General features: G+C 40.4%; 1 protein-coding gene across 8 annotated transcripts in view; it reads right to left on the reverse strand.

Annotated features, from left to right (window-relative positions):
* Window positions 1–24,524, reverse strand: part of MNAT1 (MNAT1 component of CDK activating kinase) — a 198,458-nt gene that overhangs the window by 101,153 nt on the left and 72,781 nt on the right. For all 8 annotated transcript variants that reach the window (XR_006282365.1, XR_006282364.1, XM_038406548.2 and 5 more), the window contains 2 exons: window positions 23,342–23,482; window positions 17,917–18,042 (listed from right to left, as the gene is read on the reverse strand). Coding sequence is in view for 6 of the 8 variants with exons in the window: in XM_038406548.2 (XP_038262476.1) it covers window positions 17,917–18,042; window positions 23,342–23,482 (267 nt within the window). In the remaining 2 variants the exon portion in view is untranslated. The remainder of the gene's footprint in view (window positions 1–17,916; window positions 18,043–23,341; window positions 23,483–24,524) is intronic.

The raw sequence follows: 24,524 nt of genomic DNA on the forward strand, positions 1-24,524 counted from the left end.
ACAAATCACTTGAGAGTGGGACAAATCTTCCCACTTATGGAAAAAGATACATTTACTCAGTAACTTGCCATTTACTGACTTGCTTTTCTTTTTGGTATGCTTACCCTTAGGATTACAGTGTAGTACTGCAAGTAGCAACGTTTAGCAACATTCGGCACCAATAAAAATAGCTCATTTATATTTGCATGCTCATGTAGATTAAGAACAGTTTTAATTTTTAATGGTCAAGATTTATGTACCTTGTGGCAAATATGGTATCTAAAGTAAAGTACAGATTTATTAAAAAGACAGCAGCACAGAAAAAGTTATATTGGAATAATCTATAATCTGTTTACAGTATATGAATGATTGCTGTTCCTCATAAGGCATGTAGGAAGTCAGCACTCCTCAATGTGTAAAGTATTTCCATGTGCTTAAAGCATGAGATTTCCAAAGAAAACAATGACTGAGAAATTATTATTCTTTATTTCCCTGCCAGCTTTTTTTGGGATTTTTCTCCAGCCACCTTCTTTCTTTCAGTCAGATCTCTCCTATTGCTCACAGTAACACCTACTCAAGGAACACAGCAAAATCAATGACATTTTCATGGTTAAGAGACTTAGTAATGAGATGATCCAGTTTCTTATCTCAGACCGATTTAAATTACGTTTTCTTAAGGGGCTGTAGCTCATGAAAGCTTATGCTCAAATAAATGCGTTAGTCCTCAGGTGCCACAAGTACTCCTTTTCTTTTTAATAACTATACTGGTATAACTAAAAATGGCCATCCTAAGAGGCTGTATCATTCTAAGAATAATAGTTTCTAAACTGATATTGCTATATGACACAAAAACTGTGTAGACAAGCCCCCAGCCTGACATGCACTTCTATACCTACTCTGTCTGGGGGTTCCTTGTCCCCTTCCAGATACTAAGGGTTTGTCCACATGAGACAATTGCACCAGTTTAGCCTAATGTGTGATTTCAAACCAATTTAGTTAAACCAGTGCAAGTCTGCATGGCCAGGACACTCTTATTTTGTTTAAAACCAGCTGTCTCTTAAGACATAAATCCTGGGGACAGATCCTTAGCTGATGTAAATTAATATGGAGACTGAAGTCAATGGAGCAATGAGGATCTGCCCCATGGCCTATACAAAGTTGCACCAGTTTAACTAAATTGGGTGCAACTTTTTATGGACACCATTACATCAGTTTAAATCTGTCCTGCATTGGTTTAGGTTTCCCCCATTAAGTAAAATAATAAAAATATGGTTTCAGAGTAGCAGCCGTGTTAGTCTGTATTCGCAAAAAGAAAAGGAGTACTTGTGGCACCTTAGAGACTAACAAATTTATTAGAGCATAAGCTTTCGTGAGCTACAGCTCACTTCATCGGATGCATTCCGAATGCATCTGATGAAGTGAGCTGTAGCTCACGAAAGCTTATGCTCTAATAAATTTGTAGTCTCTAAGGTGCCACAAGTATTCCTTTTCTTTTTTTAATAAAAATATGGTTTGATTTTAGTAGGTTTTATGCCTTGGCCAGGAAATGTTCTTAGCAGTTTCGCAAGACTGATTTATAGATCTTTGCATGATAAATTAAAGTATTTGTACAGTCCTGTGTCTATTGGCTAAAATAATTAAGAGTAATGCTCACAGCCCTATTGATGTTGAAAAGGATTTTGCAGAAGAAGGCAAGTATCGACAACCTTTATCGACACCCCAACCTTACAGCTGAGTAGGCCGAGACACAGAGATGAAGTGAGGTGAATAAAATCACAAAGCAAGTCAGCAGGGTGAGAATAGAACCCAGGTCTCCTGATTCCCAGTCTAGTTCTCTTTCCCCAAATTATGCTGCCTGACCAGCAGAGAGCATTCCTAGGGGATTATCAGGGACCCAGGTGGCAAAGCTATTTGGTATCCCCCTGCTGCCAGGCATCCGTACATCATTTTATGAGGTCTACCATTTTACATTTTTCAGTCTTTCCCCCCCCCCTTTTTAACTGGAATGCAAGACAACAATCCTGCAATCACACAGTGCAAGATCACTTTAATGGGGCACCATGCAGGTACAAGGGCTAATGAGTCTCCACACAGGTCCACCCATGCCAATCCAATTGTACAAGTGGGCCTATAAATGCTTAAGACATTTTCGAAAGCAATTGAAAAAAATAGCTCATGTAGATTACTCGCATCAGTAAAAGAACTAGGAACATCTTTAGTTCATTGTAGTAGTAGCTTTAGAAAAGTCATTAGATCCAAAAGTTACAAACAAGGCAATTCTGTAGATCAACTCAACTTGGAAGAGATCCTGGTGTTCAAATACCAGTTAAACCCTCACACAGGTAGGGAATACGGTTGTACTTGTGTTATGGAGGTGATCAGTTACACAGTCCCTTTTGGCTTTAAAAGCTAGGAAATAAAAATCTATGAACAATACTTTAGGATTAATGAATGGAATTTTCAAATTATCCTGAAATCTATTTTTGATAGATTTTCTCCCAGAGAATATTTGCTTCTTCTGAAAATGTTTTTTAATAGATTTCGTCCATCTCTACAGTGAGCTGCTCTTCCTGGGAAATCAGGGAAATAGCTGCAACTATGGCCAATCAGACGTTTCTCTAGTCTAATAAACACAGGTCCAAATTCTGCTCACTTTACTCACCCGAGTAGTGCCATTAGCATCAATGGCCTATACAGCTTAACTCCAGTAGCCAAGATAAACCTGGCATACATTGCTTTGTCAGCTAAATACAATAAATTCAAGAGTACAGCTCTCTTCTGAAAAGAGAGAGAGTATACACGGCATCTTCTTTCTCAGCAGATCTACTCCTTGTGTCCCTTCACAAGTACCCACTGACTTTGGTGAAACAAATATATATTTTATTTTTTTCCACTCCTACAGAGCCAACTGTAATTAAGTGAGCATGATAAGAGTTTTGTTTACTAAGTTCCAGTCATTACAGATGGGCCAATGAGTTGGCCCATATACATACTAATATATGTATATAAACAAATACCACTTTGACAGCGATAAGGGCCTTAAAGTGGGCGTAAATATAATTTACACTGCCAGAGCACTGTAAATGTGCACAATTGTAAAGGAGAATCAGGCCCTTTGTCTTTAGCAGCTTGCAGAGGGGCAACAAGTGGCTTAATTTGGACTACCAGAGCCTTATCATATTACAATACTAGTGAGGGATAAACTGAACAGCTCAACTTTATGAGTCCAGGCTACGTTTGCATGGCTGGTGTGAGGGGACATCTTTATATTCGTAAAATACCACTTTTGGCATGGAAACAAAATGAGGTAGTGAAAATCATAGAATTGGAAGGGACCTCGAGAAGTCTGTAGAGTCCAGTCCCCTGCAATCAAGGCAGAATTAAGTATTATCTAGACCATCCCTGACAGGTGTTTGTTCAATCCCAATCATGGAGATTCCTAGGCAATTTATTCCAGTTCTTAACCACTCTGACAGTGTGGATCAGATAGTTCAGTGTGGTAACAGTTCAAAACATTTAAATGCAGAACCTCATGATGCCATTTTTTATAGTTACTTTTCAGATTAGAACCACTCTTTTACATTAACTGCAAAATAAGGTAATAAATACCATCATTTGCAGTGGTTTATATACTTTTTCACCTAACCATTGGGGGGGGAAATCTTCATTAAGTCAACATGAAACACCTAATGTTTAAACACTGATATATCAGCAGCTATATAGTAATCACAGAACTAATTAATTATCTTAGACACTGGCCTGTAGGTTGGCACACACAGAATACGATCTGATGACTGATTGCTTTTAAATCCAGTGCATCTGGCTTACACTTCAAAAAAAAAAAAAAAAAAACAGTGAAAAACATTAAATGCAGCTATGCATGTATCTGCCTGAACCCTCACAAAACATTTTTAATTATTTTTTTAAAAAAGCCACTTCCCACCCTAAACTTTGTCTATTGTTGCTAAGTGTCTTCCATCAGGATATTCAAAACCTACAAGCATGTTGCTACATATTGGATACATATTTCAAGATGTTATAGGATATACATAACATTTAAGTCATGGGATTCTTCAGACAAATGGTAAATACTTGGAATACAACCCTGAAGTACCACATTGTAACCCACCATTTAGTTTTTGCAGATATAATAAAACATGAATTCTGTACCAATGTATTGTTTCTTTAATGAGGATTGAGTTGTGAAGGTCAGAATTTCCCTTTTCTCTCTGGCTTCTCGAAGTTGGTGTCCTGCTTCCCAAATCACTGCAGTGTTTGTTGCTGTTAATAAAGGACATCCAATTCTGCATTTTCTAATAAGGTAACAACATGCACCATTTTTCTCAGCATGTTTTTCCTTATACTAGAGAGCACAAATATAAGGCCCAATTGTAGCAGTGCTGAACTCCCAGAATTCCAACCAGAGCCAATGGGACCTGCAAGTGATCAATGCCTTTAAAAATCAGCTCTATAGGAACCGTTCTGAAGAGAGCCACTTTTACCTGCTTTGGCCAGCGCACAAATCAATATCACTTCATGTTCTGTTTACTCTCCTATGGCAGCAATTAGCAGCAATCTCTGCTGTGTTTTTTCACATGCAGGATTAACTGCCCTTCGGAACAGTCACTAGATTCCTCATTCTCCCACTAGTTCACAGGTTTCAGAGTAGCAGCCGTGTTAGTCTGTATTCGCAAAAAGAAAAGGAGTACTTGTGGCACCTTAGAGACTAACAAATTTATTAGAGCATAAGCTTTCGTGAGCTACAGCTCACTTCATCGGATGCATTTGGTGGAAAAAAAAAAAAAAAAAAAACCACCAAATGCATCCAAATGCATCCGATGAAGTGAGCTGTAGCTCACGAAAGCTTAGGCTCTAATAAATTTGTTAGTCTCTAAGGTGCCACAAGTACTCCTTTCTTTTCACTAGTTCACAGTAAGACTCTGTAGCATAATGACTGCACTTTTAGACTCTAGAAATGGCTACAGTAGCTGCTAGTCAGATTGAGGTTCTATTAGCCTGATTTTGGAAGGTGATGAGACACCTACAGATCCCATTCATTTCAAAAGGGGGTTGTGAGTGCCCAGTAACTGAAAATCTGTCTGTCAAAGAGCACACCTCCTCATGTCTGGGTGTGGCATAGCAAACTCTCTCCTCTCCAGTGCCGCCTGCTGACAGTCATTTTGGCCCCACAGCAGTCCCCCTCTTCTCGTAACTCAACCATCTGCAAAGGTCACCATTTTGTTACAGCTAGAGTACTTGCAACTTACAAAGTCTTCGTCCCCAACTTTGGGCTCTTTGGGCCTTGCATGCTCTTTGTTCAGGGCTTCCCAACGTTCTCATCCCCTTAAATCTGGGGACTTAACACCACCTTCCCTGGTGGCTAGTAGGGGAACTGAGGCCCTCTCCCACCCACCCCCACTCCACTGGGTGCCAGCCCAAGGTCACTTTAAGTGAGAAGGCAAGGTCTCTCTATTCTAACCCACCCCTGCTTCTAACCAGAACCTCGCTAGGTTCATCCTACTCTCAACACCAGGACTTGCAGGGCTCTCCTCTGGAATCCCCCAATAAATCTGAGACTAAAAGCACAAACTTAAACCATCTTCCATCCTCCACAAGCTGACTTTTCATGCCTCAAGTTCCACAGGCTGTTCCTCCACTGAATACCTCCCAGGGCCCCACTCCCTACAAATCAGATCCTCCCCTTTTATCAGGCTTATCACTGGAGCCTACCCCCTCCAGTGGCTGTTTCATCTCTCCTGGTGCTCTGAGAGACTTATCTAGTCAGGACATGACTAGGGCCAATTCTCTCTCTACGCTTCCGCCTTGAGCCTGCCAGTCTGTCCACTCTCTAGTCCCAAGCACGACCAGAGAGTTCCTCCTCTCCTCCCTGCAGCCCCCTTCTGCTCCAAACTTCCTTTCTTTATATTAACCACCCAGCTCCCTCCCCAGCCGAGCTTCATCTCTAACTGTGCCTGGCTCACCCTTCAGATGCAATCAGGTCAGGTTGCTTGAGCTCTCAGGCCCACATTATCCTTTCATTTCCTGCATGGGGTACACAACCCATCATACTGGCCCATATAAATTAATTTACAAACTCCAAAACAAAGACCCTAACACTGTATTTAACTCTGAAAACCCTAATACTAGACAACAGAAGAGAGGAAAGCTATGATATTCAAGTGTCACCTTCTGTTCCGAATAGCAACAATAAATCCATATTCAAACATTTTATATTTGCAGAAGCCTCATTTGTTTCAAAGAGGTACTTGTAAACACTATGCTAATGTTCAGGAAGTGGAAAATTTATTTAGTTATTGGTGTCAGGCATTTCAAATGGCTTAGCCCAGAAACACCAAAATTAAATAATGGTCACTGGCACATAGTCAGAATTTTGCATATTCTCTGCTCCACTCCCACAGACAAAGTTATACCCTGCTGGAAGGTAAACAAAAGCTTCCTTCAAGAGCTGAACACTCAACAAAAAAGGACCACATCTCAATAGAAACACAAATGCAACATTAAAGCTTTGTCTATATTGAGATTTTGCCCCCATTTCAGTAGTTGAAAACCAGACTTTGAAATAGTTGCAGGCATTGAAAATCCTAGCACAGTGTGGCTTGGTGGAGAGAACACTGGACTGGGGCTCAAGAGATGTGGGATCTATTTCTGGCTCTGCTACTGGGCAACCTGGGACAAGTAACTTCATCTCTGTGCCTCAGTTTCCCCATGGATAAAATGGTATAAAGATGCTTACATTCTTTATAAAGCACTTTGATATTTACTGATAAAAAGCACTATAAAAGAGCTAGGAATAACTAATAAATATAATAATAGCATAGAGGAGGACAGCTGTAATTATCCCAGTCACGCAGGAAGACAGACAAGATGCAAGGGATGGGGCTTAAATCATCTATTAAATCATCTGGAAACTATCCAGCATAATTCATACAGTGCAGGTTATCGTAACTTCCTTAATCCTTACTTTCACAGGTTAACTTTGACCTCCCGCCCTTCCTCCGGGGCGCTCACTTAAGGTTTCAGGATCCCAGCTGACAGCTCTTTCGGGGGGAGACCTGCGTCTCCCCTTCCAGACTGGGTTTAGGCTTGCAGTCCCTTTGCACCTCACCTGTGCCTGCCCCAGCAGGTCTGACTGGGATCCAGCATCCGTGGTTAACCTTTCTCCAGGGGTTGCAACAATGTGTACTAGTTAGCAACCAGCCTTCACAAAGCAAAATACTTTTATTATTAGGGTGCATTTATTATTAGGGTAAAAGTATTAAAGCATGTGAAAACATGTGAAAACAATAAAAATGTCCTGTACCCATGCTAAAACTTTACCAGAGATTACTCATCATTTCTAAGGGGTCCCGATAGGCCAACCCTTTCCAACCCTTCCACAACAGTGCCCTCCCCTCAGCTCCCCTTGGAGAGACGGACCCATCCATTTGCTGAATCAAAAAAGGTCCTGTGCCAGTTTAAACTCAGTCTTTATGCCAAAAGCCCTTTCTTTGTCAGTTACTCTCTGGAAAATTCTGTCTGAACCAGTATATGCAAGTCTCCCCAGGGAGTGGTACCTTTCCAAAGGAGTTTACAAACCAGAGTGATTCATCTTAATCAGCCCCCCTCCCCCACATATATATACTTTTTTAGTTCCTGGAGGAACTATGGTAACCCTCCCTCCACTCCCCCACAAAACTGCACATAATCCCTGCCCACAGTGATAACAAACCATCCATAAACTTAACACAATATGGTCCCCAAAGATATTACACGCGATTGCAATATCTATCACAGTTACCACCTAGTGAGAGGCTGCCATCAGCCCCCAACCCCATTCAGACCCTGTATGGAACTGGACACCTGCGAGCTGCTATATTATGACACCTTGAACCTTAACTCTTCACTTACCTCCCTGGATCCCTAAGCTGCTGTGGGGAATGTGAAGAAAACCACTTCACGCTGGCCAGTCAGGGAAAAATTCTTTCCCAGTCCCCAAAAAAGTGACTAGCGCAATGCCCACAGCAAATCAAAAACCTGATGCTATGCTAATACCAGCGGTGGGAGCTGAAGCTCCGGTCAGAAGGTCAGGGCTCATATCCCTCTACTGAGTTCACAGGGGCCTATGGCTAACCTGAGACCCACTGGCCTGCCCACCAGCGCAAATGATGCTTCTCCCACCCCCGCAGCCATCTTCCTCTCCCAATGCCAAGGAATGAGGGAGATTACTCCATTTACTTGCCATTCCAGACACAGAGTCATTGTATTTGAGGTTGCAGGGGTGTATTTGCTCTGATGAAGCTCACCCCTTAAAACTAGCATAAACTCCACTCAAGCAAATCTTTATTTTCCTTGTCTATACTTGGGGTTCACATAGGTGCATCTAGTCAATGGCTGGCCACTGATTGCTGCATTTGGACTGAATTTGCAACCTTGACAAGGCCTAAATTAATATTTAAAGTGCCTATTATATAGAGCACCAAATTAGCCTGTTATCCCTCTAATAAAAAGGGTAGAAAAGAATCAATAGATATAATATCTTGTCTGTTAAAGGGCTATTGTGTTATTTCACTCATGTCAACAACAACAAAATTCCAAACTCATTCACATGCTCATGATTTGATCTGCCACTGGAAAAGAAATCATTTCTTACTTCAATGTAAAAGATCACTAATTCTTAGGCACTGCTGAATGAAGTGCTTAGAGTTTTAAGATGGTTCATCAAATGGCCATCCAAATTTCCAGACCATTTCTTCACTCCCTCCTCCATAGAGTATTAGTTTCTATTACCTGGATTGGAATCATCACCAATTAATAATTAGTGCCCGAACAGATGTGAACTCTTCTCTTGAAAATGCCAGTCACAAGTTTTCAGTTGCACACTAACGTAAATTGAATCTAGATATATTAATGGCAAAGGGTTCATAGAGTACCACTTTGAGCACAACAGATGTCTCACATACTAGATTACAGGCAAAGGGCTCACAGAGGACACCTTCCCAAATTTACTGAGATATCCAGTTCTTAACTTTGAGTCAGTGTCTATTCACTCTTAAGTATCAATAAAGATAGTGAAATGTAAAGAAATCTTAGAGTCAACTAATTTGTATTAACTAATCTGTAAATACCAGCCTTTAACTTTAAAGAAGCAGTCTTTAAACCAATTATCTGCAGTGTTGTTATAGAATAATGGGATAATCTTTTAACCCACAGGAACAGTTTAACATTTAGACACAACAACAATTGATATTGGACTAAAGTAATTAATTCATAATCTCCACACAATGTGTTTTTGCTACAGGGAATCTACAAAAATGTGTTACAACAAGCCAGACACACCCTTCAGTGCTGAAAGAAAAGATTTGCACATAACACAATATTTTTCCCCCAAATCAACTAGAGTTAAAGAGGGTGGAGGAAAGGGAAGTAACCCAGGATGCTCTACAAACATCCCAAGACACCCTGTCCTCTTCAGAGAGTTTTGTTTTTTATTTAGTTGATTAAATATAGACAAAGTGAGGGTGTATTAATGGAGGAGTATATTCAAGGCAAAGGAGAAGAGCCAGCTTTTATGGCTGCAAAGGTATGAACAAAAGGAACCTTATTAAGTGATCTAAAAGCTTTGCAAAAGCCCCACTCAGAGGCTTTCACAATAGTAACTTTAAGGACTCGATCCTGCAAAGTGCTGAGCAATTTGGCCCTGATCCAGCAAAGCATTTAAGCATGTATTTAAACTTTGAACAATAAAATCAATGGGACTACTCAAGTGCTTAAAATTAATGCACTTAAGTGTTTTTCTGGATAGGGGCCAAAGTGGTCATCACCTTCCAAGATTGAGGGCTAAGCGGGGGCTAACAAATACTATAAAAGGAGTGTTCCTTACCTATCTCCATGCAAGAAATGCACACACCATGAGCAGAGTGGAGATTAAAACAAAACACAGATTAACTCTGCCTGGCATGCATCTCATGAAAAATCAAATCCATCTGAACTGTTTCTGCCTGAAGACAGACCAGCTGGAAGGAATAGCAAAGAAAGGAAACTGGATTGATTCCCTTAAAAAAAAAAAAAAAAAAAAAAATCTTTACTGTTTAGGCAGATTTTAAGAGCACGTCTGAAAAACAAGACAAGACGACAACAACGACGACGAGTAACAATGACCATTTATGAACATAATCACATGCCACACAAAATGGGGATGCAAGTCTTGAAACACAACATGCAACTATCTGGATCTGTAGACAGGGGCAAACTACTGTAAGTGGTGGGATTAGGTTTAATCCTCCCAATTCACATAATGCCATATATCTAGGAGACTGACAGAACATAAATGATTAAAAAGTATTTGGAGGAATTTTTATATTTGGGGGGAGAGGGGAGACTTGGAGCACAAACTTGGATGCTGGCTCCAAGAACTATAAAAAAAATAATAATAATAATACAGACTGGAAAACAGAAGCAGCCATTGAACATTTGCTGGAACCTGAAGCAACAGAGGCAATAACGAAGTACAGTTAATTTGGCCTTAGTTGAACTCTAGAGTTAAAACCACAGCCCAACAAAATGTAAAATAAGAATAATGTTGTGAGGGTAACACCACAAGAACATTATTTCCTCGCATTTGCTATGCTCAGTTTACTACTGAAATGCATTTCAATGGTGACCTAAACATCCTGGGTCACCAGGCAAGAGGATTCATTCTTGAGAATTATTGATCTGACTACTCCTTCCTGTGACTTCTGCTGCTTCAGGACAGCATGTCACTCGCACTAACCTTGGACTAATTACAGTACAAGATGACGGCACTCAGAATGAAATGTTTGTAATATTCAGACCAAGTTAAAAGAACATTGTTGCCATGATTTAGACAGAGAAAAGCCAGGACACTGAAAAGTTAAGGAATGAAATTCCTACCTTAGCTCACACTGTCATATAAGGAGAAGATTGATGATAGGAGATGCAACATGGGTCTACTGGACAGGACACTAGTCTGGGACTCAGGAGGCCTAGATTCTTTGATCTTCTGTATGACCTTGGGCAAGCCATTTCACACTCTGTGCCTCATTTTCCTTTCCCACACTTTTCTTGCATACTTAGTCTATAAGAGTTTTGAGGTAGCAACAGTCTCTCTGTGTGTACTACTATATTACTAGGAATAAATATTAGTATTATAAAAATAAAAACACAGGTGTGCCAGGAATTGGGCTCATTATGCAGAGACAATGCAGCAGAGCTATACTGAAGGGGTGCTTTCCACTGTTGGAAAAGAAAACTCTCCTCTCCCACCCATACTAGGGATCTAACATTATTCTATACAGAGATTCTCTAATTCCTCAGTTCTCCAGCTACCTGCCCAGGAAGTGCTCCGAAGAGGTGAGCGGTTCTATAGGAAATGACAAGGTATTTCGACAGACAATCTAGTTTCAGGTACTTAATTGTTTAACTGCATGAAATTGTCTCCAAAGAACTTCACTCCTGGAGAGCAGCAATCCTCGAGTAGATGGGTCAGGGAGCCACCATAAAAATGGGGTGGAGGGAAAGAGTGACAAGCACTCTGAAATGCTGCCCTACTTCATTTAGATTCTCCAGCACTATTAGTTAGTGGATTAGCTAGGGAACTGCTAAATATTATAAGCAGTAGTGGTACTGTCAAGCATAGACAAACCATGAGGATCAAGTGGCTCCCGCCACCACCCTGTAAGTGGCAGAAACATTGAAAGAAAGCTATTATTGTGGTGAAATGAGCCCTTTCTACATTTGTGAATTGCTGTCACCAGTGCAACACACACCCCTGAATACAAATAAGTATCCTTACAAAGGTATGTTCTGACATCAACTCCCCTGTAGACCGATCTCCCAATCAGAAATGACATTCTCAAAACAATGGCTTGATTTATTCCAAGAGGATTCCTAGGATAATGGCGCATTAGTGACAATCGTTGCCCCCTTCCACTAACTGAAAACTATTTAGCTACTAGCATAGACCTGGCACCACCATTTTCAAGACTGTTACTGGAAGTGCAATTAAGATCGCCACACTTTCTGTAACTGCATTAAGCTGGTTTGCAGACTTGGCTTAATAGACATATACTCCACTAAGGAAAATAATGGTTTAAAAATATTCAAATTATGCAGGAAGCTGTAGATCACAAACAAGAAGGGAAATGCCAAGATAAAAAGGTCTGCAGCTCCCTATCCCACTAACTTACATAAAACATCAATTCACTAAGGGTCTTTTTTGTAAGCAGGCATCTTGAAGACCCTGGTTGTCCACAGAACTTACCATCATTAAAAAAAAGAAGCTAGGCAAAATGCTACACAAAGCTATAAGGAAATAGCATAGATCAAGCTTAAACAGCTCTCTCTCAGGGTGTGGGAGGAGAAAAGGGGATCCTATTCCTATCTAACCTGCATGCTATTAACAAAAGGAGCCAACTGAAGGGGAAGAAGTCTACCTTTTCTGAGTAATGAGGAGTACTTGTGGCACCTTAGAGACTAACAAATTTATTTGAGCATAAGCTTTCGTGAGCTACAGCTCACTTCATCGGATGCATTTGGTGGAAAATTCACTTCATCGGATGCATTGTATTTTCCACCAAATGCATCCGATGAAGTGAGCTGTAGCTCACGAAAGCTTATGCTCAAATAAATTTGTTAGTCTCTAAGGTGCCACAAGTACTCCTTTCCTTTTTGCGAATACAGACTAACACGGCTGCTACTCTGAAACCTGAGTAATGAGGGATGTTCTCATTTAGTTTATTAAAAGGAAGAAAATCCCCACCCCTCCAAAGGAATGGAAACTCAACCTCTAGTATAAAGAATACACATAGGACACCTAAAAGCAGCCAGCCTAGTTGACCGTCTTTCAGGAGACTAAAATGGGCATATTCCTTGGAACTCAAGAGCAAAACCACATCAGTCAGGCTCAAGAACCCCTCTGATTTAGACCATTCAAGGAAAATACATCATATTTCAAGCCAAAAAATAAAATAAATAAATAAAAGTAGAGCACCATAGCCAACATTATTAAGAATGTAGCTGCGTAGACACAGGCTCAGAATCAGCCAGGCAAGTCATTCAATACACACTATCTGGCCTCTGTAAAATAAAAAGCGATCGCCAGAAAAGAATATAGTCAGGGGAAAAAAAGAAACCAAATGGGAAGGGTGTACAGTGCTTCCTTACATGCACGCTGCTAGAACTCTCCACTGGTGGACTTGAAGCACTACACCCATGATAGCAATACTGCTTTGGTTCTAGATCTACACATCCTATTGCAACAGTACTTAAGGTGGGATTTTCAAAAGCACTCAGCACTGGTCTAGCTCTGCTCCCATGGAAGTCCATAGTGAAACGCCCATTGCATTCAAAGGAAGTCACTAGACTTCAATGGGAGCAGTGCTACGCCGGTGTTGAGCACTTGCCCTTAAAGGCTGAGACTATAGAAAAAACAACGAGGAGTCCTTGTGGCACCTTAGAAACTAACACATTTATTTGGGCATAAGCTTTCATGGGCTATAACCACTTTATCAGATGCATGGAGTGAAAAATACAGTAGAGAGGTACAAATATACAGCACATGAGAAGATGGGAGTTGCCTTACCAAGTTGGGGCTTAATGCTCACTAGGCCAATTCAATCAGGGTGGATGTGGCCCATTCCCACCAGTTGACAAGAAGGTGTGAGCATCAGCGGGAAAATTACTTTCTGTAGTGACCCAGCCACTCCCAATCTTTATTCAGGCCTAATTTGATGGTTTCAAGTTTGCAAATTCCTTCCAGCTCCGCAGTTTCTCCTTGAAGTTGGTTTTTGAACGTGGTGGTTTTTTTTGTTTTTGTTTTTTTTTTGGAAGAATGGCCACTTTTAAGTCTGTTATTGAGTGTCCACGGAGATTGAGTGCTCTCCTACTGGCTTTTGAATAGTACTAAAACAGCTACCCCTCTGAAGACTATAGAAGAATATCCTACCTGAGAATTACCACATACAGCACAATCCCACAACTTGTGAGCGGCTGAGCACCACAGGATTTGAGGGAAGCCCTGCATCTCCTAGGACAGTGGTTCTCAACAGGAGTCCAGGGCCCTCAGGGGGACCGCAAGCAAGTTTCAGGGGGTCTGCCAAAATAAATAAATAAACCAGAGAGCAGGGCCAGCATTAGACTTATTGGGGCCCAGCGCAGAGAGTGGAAGCCCAAGCCCCACCACTGAAGCCAAAGCCTGAGCAACTTAGCTTCACGAGGCTCCCTGTGTCATGGGGCCCAGGTAATAGCTCTGTTCGCTACGTCCTAACGGTAGCCCTGGCTTTTAATCTACTGAATATGCAGAAATACAGCTGTGGCAGCACAGGTGAGCCTTGGAATTTCTATAGCATGTGGAGGGGAGAAAGGGGGGGGCTCAGAAAGAAAAAGGCTGAGAAACCCTGTCCTAGGAGGAGTTCAGTGCATCATAGGCTTGGACCCAAAAGTGAGAGTTCACTGTACTTTCACCACACCTACCACCCACTAGGTAATACACCCACTATCAAGGTCTAGTCACAGTAGATACCAGAGGTGAGCAAACTACGGCCTGTGGGACAGTCCTGCCTGGCCCTTGAGCTCCCGACCAGGGAGGCTAGCCCCCAGCTCCACCCCTGTTGTCCCCCCCCTCCCTTGCAGCCTCAGTTCGCCATGTAACCAGTGCTCTGGCAGCATGGCAGGCTCTAGCCTGGCAACACGGCTGCCAGACATGCTGCTCTGAGCGGCATGGTAAGAGGGCGGGGAGTGGGGGAGGGGGAGTTGGATAGGGCGGAGGTTCTGCAGGGGAGGGCAGTCAGGGGATGGGGAACAAGGGAGCTTGGATAGGCGTGGGAGTCCCGGGGGGGCTGTCAGGGGATGGGAGTGTGGATAGGGCTCAGTGCAGTCAGGGGACGGGGTCCTGGAGGGACAGTCAAGGGACAAGAGCAAGTGGAGTTGGATGGATCGGGAGTTCTGAGGGGGGGCAGGAAGTGGGCGCCAGGCTGTTTGGGGAGGCACAGCCTTCCCTACCCAGCCCTCCATACAGCTTTGGAACCCCAATGTGGCCCTCAGGCCAAAAAGTGTGCCCCACCCCTGGTATATACACAACTGATAGAGTTGAAGGTCAGACGGATGAAGGAGCCATTACATCATCTAGCCTGACTTCATACACAGACCTGTAAATTTCAACTACTTACTTCTGTGTTGGGCATAATAGCTTATGTTTGACTAAAGCAAGTCTTTCAGAAGGGCATCCAGTCTTGAACTGAAGGCACAAAGACATGGAGAATCCACACTTTCCTTGGAAGTTTGTTCCAATGGGTTAATAAACCTCACTGTGAAAATTTGTGCTTGATTTCTAATTTGAATTTGTCCGACTTCAGCTTCCTGCCATTGGTTCTTGTTCTGCTATTCTCCTGCATTTCTTCCCCAAAGTACTTACTGTAGTCACGACACCACTCAAATCTTCTTTTTTAAACCAAACAGATTGAGTTCTTTAAGCCTCTCGCTACAAGGCATTTTCTCCAGCGCTCAAATCATTTTTGCGGCTCTTCTCTGCCCATTCTCTAATCTTTCAATGTTCTTTTAAAAATGTGGACACCAGACTGGACACAGTATTCCAGCATATGTCTCACCAATGCCATATACAAAAGTCATGCACCTCCCAACCCCTCTGATGCTTCTACTGCCCTGTTTATAACACCCAAGGATTGCATTAGCCTTTCGGCTGCAGCATTCCATTGGGAGTTTGAGTTAATTGCTTCTCCGCTATGATACCTAAATTCTTTTCAGAGTCACTGGTTTTCCAGGATACTGTCTGCCATTCAGTAGGTAGGACTTGCATTCCTTATTCCCAAATGTGCAACTTTGCATTTAGCTGTATTAAAAACACATTTTGTTTGAAATGGGCCCAACTTATCAGTGATCCAAATTTATCAAGGGTGATTTGATATTTACTTCCAGGTCACTGATTTTAAAAAGTTGAACATCAGGTCTAATACCAATTCCTGCAGAACCCCATAGAAACACCCTATTCAAAGATGATTCCCTACTGATGACTTTTTGAGGTCAGTTAGCTAGTTCTTAGCCTATTTAACATGTGATTTATTGATATTCGTATAATGCTTTTTTTTTAATCCAAATGCCTTACAAAAGTCTAAATATATTACATCTATGCAGCTGCCTTTATGAACTAAGTGCATAATCTCCTCAAAGAATGAGAATTATATTTGTTTGACAAGATCTATTTTCCAGAAAACCATGCTGACTGACATTGTATTTGTTTCATTTAAGTCTTTACAAACCGATTCCTTTATCGATCATCTTTTCCATTATTTTGGCCATGGCTGATGTAGGGATAACTAGCCTATAGTTTCCTGTCATCCCTCTTACCTTTTTTGAATATTGGCACATTAACACTCTTCCGGTATTTTGGAATTTCCCTGGTATTCCAATAGTTCATAAAAATCAATCAGCAGCAGACCAGAGATCACCTCAGCCAACTCTTTTAGCACCCTTAGGCACAAGTTACTTGGGCCTGTCTATTTTAAAATGTGTGTCCCTAGTAGATATTGTTTAATAGCTCTCTGTTTAGAAATGACCTGGAAAGTACTACTTCATCCTCATGTGATACAAGCGCATCATTCTGCTTCTTTCCAAATACAAAACTAACAATTGTTAGGACGTCCTCATGACACACTCCAATGGTTCCCAAGTCCAAGAATTAAAAATACATAGGAACATTTTGCAGGAAAAAAGGAAAAATTAGTGCAGCCATCCAGTTGAACTGTTTCTAAACAAAATAAGAGTCTGTTAATTCTCTTTACACAATCAAATACACTAGTTTATAGCCCATACTAACAATTCCTAACCCTTGTAGACACAAATAAAATCAACAGAAGAAAACATTCCATGTTATAGGAATGTAAAAAAAAATTATATACATTATCTTATAACTGAAAGTACCTACCTACTATTATTTGTCAAAAGCTGACACTCTGATTGGTGCTTGGTAAAGACAGAGTAAGATGCAAATGCTGTTCTCAAGGGGCTCATGTTATAATTCAGACAGAGAATAGTGCAGACACCCATGACAAAACAGACTGAAGTCACAGAGATGCAGGGTTGGGTGCTGGGAGTTTTTTTATTTTGTCTGTTCTAGGGATTTTTTGAGTATCAATTTCGGGTTATGATTTTGTGGATTATTCAGTCAGTGACGAGAAGATGATTTTAGAAGGAATTTTTACAGTCTTTTCAGGAGACCTTGGAAAATAGATCCATTATTGAGGAGAAAGGGTAAAAAAAGATTAGTAACTTGCAATTTGTTTTTATCAAATCCTGAAAATGTATATATTTTGGTGGGGGGAAAAAAACAAACAAACAGAAGAAAGGTTATTTTGGAAAAGAAAAGAACATTTATATTATGTTGTGACAGAAAGAATGGAGTTATAAAACAGGAAAGATGCAGATCCTTATTACCACAGAACTACTAACATATTTGCTGTTAGAAAAATACTTGTCTCTGCTGTTCTTATTGTTTGAGAATGTGTTCTTATTGCTGTGACACGGATTTCCAGATTCTCTCTGACACACACAATCTTCTAGTGCACAAAATAAGCAAAAGGATAACCAGTCCTTTTCTGAAGCCTTTAGAATTTTAGCTTTCAGAACAATTACATCAAGCGATGGGGCAAAAAATGGAATTTTCAATGGATCGATTACATCACAAAAATTGCAAGGGCAAAATACACAAAAGCTCTTACATTCCAACTTCTAGAATGCTGATACTTTTGAATAGCTCTCTTTAAATTACACCGATAATTAGGAACTATACTTATCATTGGTCCGTGTGCTAATGCAAGTCAAATTTAAAAGATAATTTATATCTCAGACTGGGAAAAGCTGTGCTTTTTGAAACAATGAAATAAAAAGGAAACAAAGAAGTCTTACCATTTTGATGCCAGTGGAAAATGTGACTGGTTTGACTGGTCTGGGTTTTTCCAGCTGCATTTCTAGCTGCGTAGATCTGTCTTTATGTTGAGCTAAGAGCAGGGAGGCCGGCAGATGGGAACTTTCCTGTAAACATGTTGAAAACACAGACTGAAATATTCAAAAGAAAAAAAAAAATGAATGCTGCTCATTCTTCACGACTACAAACTGTGTCTGAAAAGGCCATCACCAGCAGAAAGAGATTACACTAAATATTCTCTATGAGAAACAGTTTACAGCAAACAATCACTTTCAGTAATAAGAAAAAGCTGCAGCAGCCTCATAAATCAGCGTAATCTGCAAACAACCACTTTTATAGAATCCACATTAAAGACAATATAACAGAGTCCTTATTGCAACCGGCCAATGCAACCATATTTATTAAAATAAAAAAATTAGAACTTAATCACAGAAGGAGTAGTACAAAGTAGTATAACTTGGATCAGATGTTTATCTAGGACGCATTCTTTCTACAAATGAATTCAGACCAGTTTGAAATTGTTTCCCATTAGATTTCACCTGAGGCCGTTTGGAAATGATTCTTGTTCTGCCTCGCACAATGGCACCATTGTAAGTGCAACCAACAGCATATTTATTTTTTCCTTTACCAACTTATTTTTAGGGAAGCCAGCCAATTTTTTTTTAAAATATAAAAGTAATAAAATAAATAGTTAACTTGCTTAACCACTTAAAATCTTACATTTAGGTCACAACAAAAAGATTTAACATGTATACACATACCACATTCCAAGTAGAGGTAGACAAATTATTGACTAAACATTTCTCTATTAAAACTAGTCCGATTATCTCTGCGAGCCCTGAAATACTCTAACTTCTCTTTACTGTGGAAGTGGGGCAGGGGGAGACCAGAGCGGTTTATTCCCAGACTCCCTTGCTGCAGCACTTTATGCACAATGCGCTCAAGTCAGCATATCCATTTCTGTTCTGGGGAACCAAGGAATACTGCTTTGTGAACCAAATTTGCTACTAAATTATAAAGCAATTGAATCCTCAAAGCCAGATTGTGACTATAAATATTTTATTTTTAAAAGTTTAAGATAGAAAAATGACTTTCAATGGGAGTTAGGTGCCTAGGTGCCTTTGAAAGTCTCTTGAAGTGATATAGATCAAGCAGTGCCCATACTTACTACTGTAAGATTAATGTTCCCTCTTCATCTTTCCTATTGCTTGTTATGCTCACTCACTGACTTGTCTTAAAATAGACTGTTGGTTTCAGGGCAGAGATTGTATCTCACAATGGGACCTGATCTGGGGTGAGGGATAATACAAATGACAGTGAGGAACAGCACAGTCCTGCAAACATCGGAGTACAGGTTCAGTACCCTTACTCTCTTCTGCATAGGGACTTCTCCCCTTCCAGTTTACATGCAACTGAAAAAAGAATTTGGACCACCCATTCGCTGTGTTAGCGCCTGAATCTCTGAGCACCTGCATATCATCCAACACACTCACAGTCCAAGTGCGCACTACAAGTGCTGCTATTATGCAGCAATTGTTGAGAAGACCCTACTGAATGTGATATTTTTTTAAATTTCAGATTTAATGTGCGCTATATGGCTGGGGGGGGAGAGGGGGGGTCTCCTTAGGCTTTTTTTCCTCCACCCACTTATCACATTTGTTGTATTTTTCATGCGACAACAAAAGGCAGCCAATTTCTAAGCTAACTTCTCAGCAGTAGCATAGAGATACACAGTTCTGGGAAATCAGCATTGCACCAGCAAACCACACTGCTTTTGATTCACTGTTTGTCCTATCTAATAAGTGCACAGCCTTTTTAGTTAACTATCACTACAGAGCAGTAAAGAGATCGATATCCTAGACCTGATCCTGCAAACATTTATGTATATAGGTAACTTTCCGTATGTGAAAAACGCATTGAAATCAATGCGAGTATTTGCCCCAGGATTGTTAATCATGTGCATAAGTGTCTACAAAAAGAAAAGGAGTACTTGTGGCACCTTAGAGACTAACAAATTTATTTGAGCATAAGCTTTTGTGAGCTAGTCTCTAAGGTGCCACAAGTACTCCTTTTCTTTTTGCGAATACAGACTAACACGGCTGCTACTCTGATAAGTGTCTACTGGATCAGAACTCACAGCTTGGAGGGAAAGGGTGTGGGGAGACTAAGATGGCTTTAAGCTACCTCAGCATCTTCCTGATTCTGGGAGCAGGAGATACACCCCCCACAGCATAATTAAGAGAACCATGAGGGGCTAAGTCACAGAAGCCTGTCCCTACCTGCCTTCAGACAGCATCATCACTGCCCAGAATTCCCACAGCACAATGTGCTTCCTCCTTGCCCAGAAACTCACTCCCTGTGCCACTCAGCCTCTGGAACATCCCCCAGCATAAAAGATGCTGGGAGCAGGGCTGAGAATCTCAACCGTCACAAACAGGGGAATTAATGACATCTCTAGCACTATCAGTATACAATCACACCACGTGTTAATATTGTATGTAAAGACAAGTTTACACATTTTGCTCAGACCCAGGATCTCAAAGTCTGGACAGGAAGAAGCATTGCTCAGCGTGACCCATGAAGAGAATAAAGATTTAAATTACAATGGCATTTTAGTGAAAAGTGGCAGCCATGGAGACATCATTTGAAACACTGACAGCATGAAATCCATCTAATCCTATATTGGGAGATGGCATGGTGTTGCAGCTAGGACAATGGACTGTGATTCAGGAGACCTGGGTTCTATCCCTGGCTTGGCAACAGCCCTGCTGAGTGACCTTGGACAAGTCACATTACCTGTCTATGCCTCTGTTTCCCCTCCTACCTTGTGTCTGTCTGGTCTACTTAAATTGTAAGCTCTTTGGAGAAAAACAGTCTATTATATTAATATAGCATCTAGCTCAATGGCTGAAGCCTCTGCTACTGTAATCCACATAAAAGTGTAAGAAGCTGTGAACTAGTCTTCAAACTTGCTTTAAAATTTGAACACTAAGGGCAAAATTCTCTCTTGTTGCTGCATGAGACCTCTTAATTCTGCTATTTGTGTGCACTGCTCTCTCAATGACTATGAATTCAATATATGACTGGAGAGCAGGATATTGGAGCTGAGATCTCGTGTGCATCTCATATAAATATTTGCCTTAAGTTTTTTCTTATTGTTAAATCAATGTTAAAGCACTTTGGAGAAAGCAATGAAAGGAGTATACACTCAACTATTCTCTGTGAAACAATTCCTAAGCAGAGGGTGCATTAAGGAGAGAGAAATTTAAAATTCATGAGTGAAATCCTGGCCTCTTTGGAGTTAATGTGAGTTGTGTGATTGATCAGTGGAGCCAGGATTTCACTCCATATGTTACTAAAATGCATATCTTTACCTATAGTTCTAATACTCAATTTTAAAATCCATTTTGACAATTTTCACTTTTGTTTATATTGTGGGGGTTTTTTTTCATTTCTCTCAATGAAAAAAAAGACATTTGTTTTATAGTTACCTTCACTTTCAGATTTGCAATACAGCAATGTTTAGATTTTGGGTACTGCAGGGGGATGTTTAAAAATAACTGTTCTCAGAAATTTTAGGAGTTATTGAAAAAAAAAAAAAACTTATTTCTGCTGGTTTTATAAAAACAATTTTACAAAACTAAGTTTTGAGCCAGATTTCGCAGTCTACTTTCAAAACTAGAGACACGCTCTAAAGTTTTCTTATTTTCCTTCTCTGTCTTAACATTACCTTTCTGTTGTTTTAAAAATATTTAGATATGTTTTAATAGCAACGCATGTGCAATCAGAGTTAAATTACCTATTTGGTCATGTTATAAAGATTATTTATAACTACTCTTTTCGCAAGCCATCTGGCGAACTGTATTTCCAGTAAAACCAACTGCTGTGTAAGAAAACAATGTTGGCCCCTACTAAATTAAAAGTGTATTTTAAAGCTGGATTGAACACACATTTTAAAGTCAGAAACCAGTTCAAAACCTTTTTCCAAGCCATTAAGGAAATATACTAAGTGTACAGTGGAGTTATTAATTGGCCTGCTAGTCAAACTATGCCTAACTAAGCAGATCATGAGCATTACTACCTTAAAAGTTATAAGACTCTGCTGGATATAAAATCTCAGATTGTTGGGGGATTTCCCTTTCTGTTGGGATACATCCACTGGAGTAAAACAAGGGGCCTTTCTGCACATCTATGCTGATGTCTAAGGAAAATGAAACACCAGCTCTTTTCAAAGAATCCAATAAAAGGCTGCCACGAACCTTGGCCCCAGGGCAAGGCAGTTCCTCAGCACAGTCCCTAAAACCGTAAAACAAACTCCTAAATCACATAACACCAATATCTCTGCATTTTAGTGGATCTCCCCTTAGGGTCAAAGAAGAATTCTGCATTCTCAGGAAAGGAAGAAAGTAAGTTGCATCTTCAAAAACAACCAGAAATAAAATGCAAGAGAACTGGATTAAATGCAACTTTAATGTGAGAACCAAATGAAAGCAAAGCAAAGCAATTCAGAATTAAGGTTGACACCACATTCTTCAGACGCCCTATCAGCATAACAATATTTTTATATAGATTTCCATGCTTTTCTGGTTTTTCTCTGCCCATATTTTTATTTATAAATGTGCATCGCGCGCACACATGCACAGTTCTAAGACTCTCTCGTGCAGTGCCTGAGTGTAACAGTATGCTAAGTTGCAAATCCACATTAGACCACACATGCAGTGCATAGGCTGCCCTGTGCCCCTAAATCACCATTGAATTTTTGGGTGCACAAAGAATGATGGATTAAGAGGAAATTAGAAGTAATCCCAGAAAATAGGTCACTTTCCAAAAGTTTTTAAAAATAGCTGACCACTATAGATTTCCAAGAACATACTATACCTAACTTAATAGACCTCTTTTCTCACCAAGTTGTCAATACGTCTCCTATTGTTTGCTAATATTTTCAGTGCGCAAAGCAGATATCCTGATCCTGTACAGTAATTTCTTACAGAGGTAGAGATAAGGGAGCAGTCAGTTGCTAATTTAATGGATGGGCTGGGAAGACACACTGGGATAGCCTTTCTGAAATATCAGCACCTCGAATGGTCACAACAAATACAGAACACAGACTTTAAAACAGGCTTGGAGGGAAAAAAAAATGGGATGGATTACAGTTAGAAGCACCAAAAACACCTTCTTACTCAGTCCAATCTCCTGCAATTTGCATGATTACTCCCTGCATCATTCCTGCTAGTGTCTTACCAGATCTGTTCTCAAATGTTTGTAGGATGAAAGAAATTAAAAAATAAATATGAAATGTACAAAATTGATATTTTGTATCAACAGCGTAAGTAATACAAGTCCATGTCTGAAGCCCCAAGAACTGAATTTAAAGCTCAAAATCTGTAGTTCTGTTTTGATACCCACCAGTTCATCCAGAAGTGCCTGTTTATTCTTCCTTTTTATAATCTGTTGCATTTGTTCCTCTTTCTGTATGAACAGTCGCCTTTGCTCATTTTCCTGTCGCTCCACTTCTAAAGCTTCCTCCAGCTCCTCTTGCTCCCGAGTCTAAAAGAGAAATATGAGAAATTTATTATTGGAAAAGATTCTACATTTGGCAGATAAAGTGCTGCCACGGTGCCCTTCCCCCAAGTAAAGGGTGTTATCCTAATGTCTTGGGCAGGGATCTAGAGACCAGTAATGAAAATGATTAGAGACATGGGTAAAGGCAAAAACTTCCTCTGAAAAGCCTGCGACTCTAGTTTAAAAAAGGAAACAAAAAAAAGAGGGTATAGGATAGGGAAAGTGAATCTGATGCTCCTATTCACCCTCTCTGACAATACAAGAGCAAGGGGAGATTCAACTAAACTGAAGGGCAACAAATTTAAACTGACCACTTATTTTAAAAAAATACAAATCAATAATTAACCTGTAGAATGTATTGACAAGAAATAATTGAGGCCAAAAGCTTATTAGGAGCCATATCTATAATGAGAATAACCAGAGTTACATCAGACAGGGATATAAACATGTATGTTTCAGGAAATAAGCCAATCACAAACTGATGGGGCTTAGGAAGAATGACCCCCCCTTGGGCAGGTTATGCCATCGTAATCCCCTGTGTTGTTTCATGAATCTTCCTAGAACATAAGGCCACACTGAGTCAGACCAATGGTTCATCTAGCCCACTATCCTGTCTTCCAACAGTGGCCAGTGCCAGATGATTCAGAGGGAGTGAACAGAACAGGGCAATTTATCAAAATGATCCATCCTGTCATCCAGTCCCACCTTCTAGCAGTGAGAGGTTTGGGGACATCTAGATCATGGAGTTACATCTCTGACTATCTTGGCTAAAAGCCAATCATGGATCTATCCTCCAAAAACTTATCTAATTCTTGTCTGAACCCAGTTATGTTTTTGAGTTTCACAACATCCCCTGGCAATGAGTTCCACAGGTTGACTGTGCATTGTGTGAAGTTATTCCTTTCATTTGTTTTAAAACTGCTGCCTATCAATTTCATTGAGTAACTCCTGGTTCATGTGTTATGTGAAGCGGGAAATAAAACTTCCTTATTCACTTTTTCCACACCATTCATGATTTTATAGATCT

Source organism: Dermochelys coriacea, chromosome 6 (genome assembly GCF_009764565.3).
Source record: "Dermochelys coriacea isolate rDerCor1 chromosome 6, rDerCor1.pri.v4, whole genome shotgun sequence".
Taxonomy (NCBI): domain Eukaryota; kingdom Metazoa; phylum Chordata; order Testudines; family Dermochelyidae; genus Dermochelys; species Dermochelys coriacea.